General features: G+C 62.9%; 2 protein-coding genes across 2 annotated transcripts in view; one reads left to right on the top strand and one right to left on the bottom strand.

Moving 5' to 3' along the window:
- Positions 1 to 1,289, bottom strand: part of TMEM221 (transmembrane protein 221) — a 20,632-nt gene extending 19,343 nt beyond the window's left edge. Inside the window, exon 1 of the mRNA XM_014938058.1 lies at positions 1,162 to 1,289. Within this exon, the coding sequence (XP_014793544.1) occupies positions 1,162 to 1,289 (128 nt within the window). The remainder of the gene's footprint in view (positions 1 to 1,161) is intronic.
- Positions 1,290 to 4,361: 3,072 nt separating this feature from the next.
- The window catches only part of MEF2B (myocyte enhancer factor 2B), a 7,305-nt gene continuing 6,945 nt past the window's right edge, over positions 4,362 to 4,721 (top strand). Inside the window, exon 1 of the mRNA XM_014938065.1 lies at positions 4,362 to 4,517. Within this exon, the coding sequence (XP_014793551.1) occupies positions 4,464 to 4,517 (54 nt within the window). The 5' untranslated portion in view covers positions 4,362 to 4,463. The remainder of the gene's footprint in view (positions 4,518 to 4,721) is intronic.

Consider the following 4,721-nt stretch of genomic DNA (forward strand, 5'->3'; position numbering starts at 1 on the left):
TATAAACCCCCCCGGGGGCCCCCAAGGGGGGGGTCGGGGGGGGGGGGGTGTAACACCTCGCTGGCCAGGGGATGGTGAGGATGATGAGGGGCTGTGCCTCAGCGTGGAAGCCAGCCCGGTGCGTGCGAGCGAGGAGAGAGTCTGGGCTAAAGATAAGCACGCGTGGGAGGATGAGGAGGCCGGCGGGATGCCAGGCAGCCCAGGAGCCTCTGCCCGGAGTGGGCAGGGAAAAGAGTCTCCTCTTGGAAAGGTTTTTGAAGCTTCATGAGCTTTGCTCACCCTGGGGTTTGTTCCCCTGGTTTGGAAGGAGGAGGCTGAAGGCTGCTTCATCCCACCTCACGGGTCCCCCGTCAGGGCCACGCTAACGAGGAGCCCTTTGTGGGAGGTGGGGGTTAATGCAATTAGAAATTGTGGGGGTTCCCTGCTCCACAACCCCTCTCCATCCTGCTCGGGGGTCCCCAGCCATGAGCCCCCCCGCTGGATGCCATCTCCTTTGGGGACCCAGGCTGCTGTCCCCAGGGCAGGACCAGCCAAGGATGCCACCTCGCTGGACCATGGGGTGGAGGTGACAATGCCAGGCAGAGCCACCCCGTTGTGCCCGTCACCGCTGCGATAATCTCCTGCAGCCCTAATGCTCCTTATCACTTTATCACCCGGCGCAGCAATTAAAATCTGGAGTTAAAGCCCCCCCCTCCCCTCCCAGCCCTTAATACCTGCCCGGGGGGAACCGGTTGCCGGTGCCCTGCCGCACTGCGGTGGCCGAGGCAGCGGGACCTGAGGAGGCAGAGAGCTGAAACGCCTTGTACCCCACTCCCAGAGAGCATCCCCCTCCTCTGCCCCACGGCCGGGACAAACCCCGTGCCCATCCTGCAAGACCCCGGCACGTGGCACGGTGCTGGTGGCAGCGGTGGCCGTGGCTGAGGGTGTCCCCGTGGGTCCCACGTGGCGGGGGTGGCCGAGAGGCCGAGCGATGCCCCAGGAGGAGCGGAGCCGTAATGAGTTGCTCGGGGAGGAGGCTGATGAAACCGCCCCGTGCGTTGCACGAGGCTTCAGATGGTTCCCCCCCCGTGGGGAAACGAGCCACCCTGTGCCCAGCCCACGGTGAGTGTGCCATGAGTCCAGCCACAGCTCCACGGCGCTGTGGCTGCCACTTCCTCTTACCTCCCACACCCCCCAACACTATTCTGGGCTGGGACCCCCCCAGCATCATCCTGTGGGTGCTGGTACCCGCCCTGGACCCTCTGCATCATCATCCTGTGGGTGCTTTTACCCCCCTGGACGTCCTTCATCATTGCCCTGTGGGCACCGGTACCACCCTGGAAACCCACAGCATCACCCCATGGGTGCTGGGCCACCCTCAGACCCCACAGCATCACCCCAAGGGTGCTGGGCCACCCCTCAGACCCCCATAGCATCACCCCGTGGGTGCTGGGCCACCCTCAGACCCCCATAGCATCACCCCAAGGGTGCTGGGCCACCCTCAGACCCCCACAGCATCACCCCAAGGGTGCTGGGCCACCCCTCAGACCCCCATAGCATCACCCCGTGGGTGCTGGGCCACCCTCAGACCCCCACAGCATCACCCCAAGGGTGCTGGGCCACCCTCAGACCCCCACAGCATCACCCCAAGGGTGCTGGTCCACCCTCAGACCCCCATAGCATCACCCCAAGGGTGCTGGTCCACCCTCAGACCCCCATAGCATCACCCCAAGGGTGCTGGTCCACCTTCAGCCCCCATAGCATCACCCCGTGGGTGCTGGGCCACCCCTCAGACCCCCACAGCATCACCCCATGGGTGCTGGTGTCCCCCTGAACCCCCCGCAGCATCGCTCTGTGGGTGCTGATGCCCCCCAGGACCCTCTGCATCATCGCCCCATGGGTGCCAATAACCCCCTGGAACCCTGCAGCATCACCCCGTGGGTGCTGGTATCCCTGAACCCCACACCCAGAGCACCCTTTTTGGGCAGATGTGACCACCTCCTCAGACCCCCACAGCATCACCCTGTGGGTGCTTGTCCACCTCTCAGACCCCCACAGCATCACTCCATGGGTGCTGGGCCACCCTCAGACCCCCACAGCATCCCCCCATGGGTGCTGGTCCACCCTCAGACCCCCATAGCATCACCCCGTGGGTGCTTGTCCGTGGGTGCTGGGCCACCCCTCAGACCCCCACAGCATCACCCCATGGGTGCTGGTGTCCCCCTGAACCCCCCACAGCATCACCCCATGGGTGCTGGTCCACCCCTCAGACCCCCATAGGTGCTGGTGTCCCCCTGAACCCCCCGCAGCGTCGCTTTGTGGGTGCTGGTACCCCCCAGGACCCTCTGCATCATCACCCCATGGGTGCTGATAACCCCCTGGAATCCTGCAGCATCACCCCGTGGGTGCTGGTACCCCTGAACCCCACACCCAGAGCACCCTGTTTGGGCAGATGTGACCACCTCGGGGGCTCAAAGTCATGCTGGTACCTGGGGGTGGCTCCTGTCCCCTGTCCCCTGCCCTGGAGCAGCAGGGAGGGGGGGGCAATGAGCCAGGCATCGGGGCAGGCTGGGGCTGGGGAGGGACCATTTCCCTCTGCATTTCCCATATGGCTACAAACTGGGAGTGCTGGAGCACGGCATGGGGGTGTCACAGCATCCAAAGAGCTGGGGGTGCAGCCCCCAAAGAGCTGGGGGAGCATTTTGTGTGTCCCCCCCTGCAGATGGAGGGACACACATCCTTCTGTCCAGCTCTCCCCCAGCACCCTGGAGCCTTTAAAAATCCCTGTGCGGGGACATGGAGGGGGGTGAGCATCCCCTGACCCCAACCCAGCTCCCGTTTCTGCACCCCAAATTAAAGATCGTGGGATGGGGGTGGGCAGGAGAGAGCTGACCCCCCCCATATACCTGGAAGTGCCCTGGCCTGATGCCACCTCACAGGTGTGGGTGCCAGGAGGGCAGGAGCAGCCCCGGCCCCACATGAGGAGCAGAAATCGTTGGGAAAACCTCTGCCTTTTCCCCAGGGAATCATCGGCTTTTTCCGGGGTTGGGGGGGGGGAAAGGGAGAGGGGGCTGGGGTGGTCTTGGCACCCCCTTGTACCTTGGTGTCGTGCGTGGGCCCCGGGACACAGGGTGGCAGCGGGGTCGTGGGAACGGCAGCGCAATTTCCTTCCATAAATTAAAATTAGTTTTGATCAGCTAAATATAGCAGCTGAGCAAGATGGTAAATGGCAACGTGCTCGAGAGGGGGAAGCGGGACAAGCTGGGGCATCGGGGGAGCAAAGGGGCTGGCTGGTCCCCAACCTGCACCCTTGGGGCTCATCCCTGCCGTGGGGGGGCTCGGGGGGTCCTGGGGTGCCCGCCATCCCCAGGGACCCACAGGAAAGAGCTCCCAGCTCCTCTCGCTTCCCAGTTGGGCTCTTGCCCCATGGCTGTGTCTTAGGGACGACAGGGACCGAGTTGGGCCAGGTCTGCACCCAAATTAGGGTGGGGAGACCAGGTCTGAGGGTCCCATTGGGAGCATCTTGATGCCACCCATGGATCTGCTCCAGGCTGTGATGGCACCGGAGCATCCCAAAGGGATTTCGGGGTGAAGGATGGTGGGAGATGACAAGAGGAGCAAGAATTGGGTCGCTGGGGTGGCAGGAGGATACGATGGGGGGGTGTAACAGCCCCGTGGCGGGGTGGGCTGGGTGCTGGCACCCTGTAAGCGGGGTGGGATGTGGGGTCCCTCGACCCCTCGCCCTTCACGTGGCCCGAAGAGGTGGGTGGTTTCGCTTTGCTGTCTCCTCGTACAGCCACTTCCTGGCCCGCCAATGGCGGGAGGTCAAATTTAGTCTCTTCGCTTTAGTTGTTGGTTTTTTTTCTTTAAGAAAAAAAAAATAAAATTAAAAATAAAATAACCTTGTACCTAAAAACAGCCCTTTTGTTTTACGGACCCTCCCCGCAGCCAACCCGGCCTCTCTTATAACCGCCCTCCCCGCTCGAGGGACCCGCCGCTGAAGAGCATCAGCGTGTGGGGCAGGGGTGGGAGCAGCCCCCCCCCTTTGGCTTCGGGTGGGCATTTGGGAATGCAAAGGCTCATTCCCTGCTCCTAGTGAAGGACCTGGCACCGTGGCACCCCAACTTTCTGGCTGGCACACGCAGGTGCTGGGGTCCCCAGGGGCCGGTGTGGGCTGGGGGGGATGGAGCCGGGGCGGTGGAAGCGGCCGGAGAGACCCGAGGGGATTTATCCCCCCCTGCCCCAACAGAAATTCCCAATATTTTGGGGTTTTTTTCATTTGCCACCGTCTTTGCTGAAAAAAAAAAAGACAATGCCGAAACTTCCTCTGAAAACTGGGGGTGTTTTTTCAGCAAAACTTATTTTTGGCGGCCGGAGGGGCGAGGAGGTTGACGCGGTGCCGGGGCGGATGCTCGCTCGGCTCCGGGGGTTCAGGGGCTTTTTCTCTCTCTCTTCCAGCCCCCCGTTGGGTTTAGGAGGCGAAAATGGGCCGGAAAAAAATACAGATCAGCCGAATACTGGATCAGAGGAACCGACAGGTAGGAGACGTTTTGGGGACGAGGGGGACGGGGAGCAATGAGGCCTCAAGGGGAGGCAAAGCCGCTCCGCTCCCCCCGTCCCCAGGGGTGTTGGGTTGGCTGGAGGGGGTTTGGGGACACAGGAGGGAGGATTGGGGACATGGGAGGGAGGTTGGGGACATGGGAGGGGGGTTTGGGGACACATGAGCGGGGTTTGGGGACGTG

The sequence above is a fragment of the Calidris pugnax genome, unplaced genomic scaffold (assembly GCF_001431845.1).
Source record: "Calidris pugnax isolate Ruff unplaced genomic scaffold, ASM143184v1 scaffold46, whole genome shotgun sequence".
Taxonomy (NCBI): domain Eukaryota; kingdom Metazoa; phylum Chordata; class Aves; order Charadriiformes; family Scolopacidae; genus Calidris; species Calidris pugnax.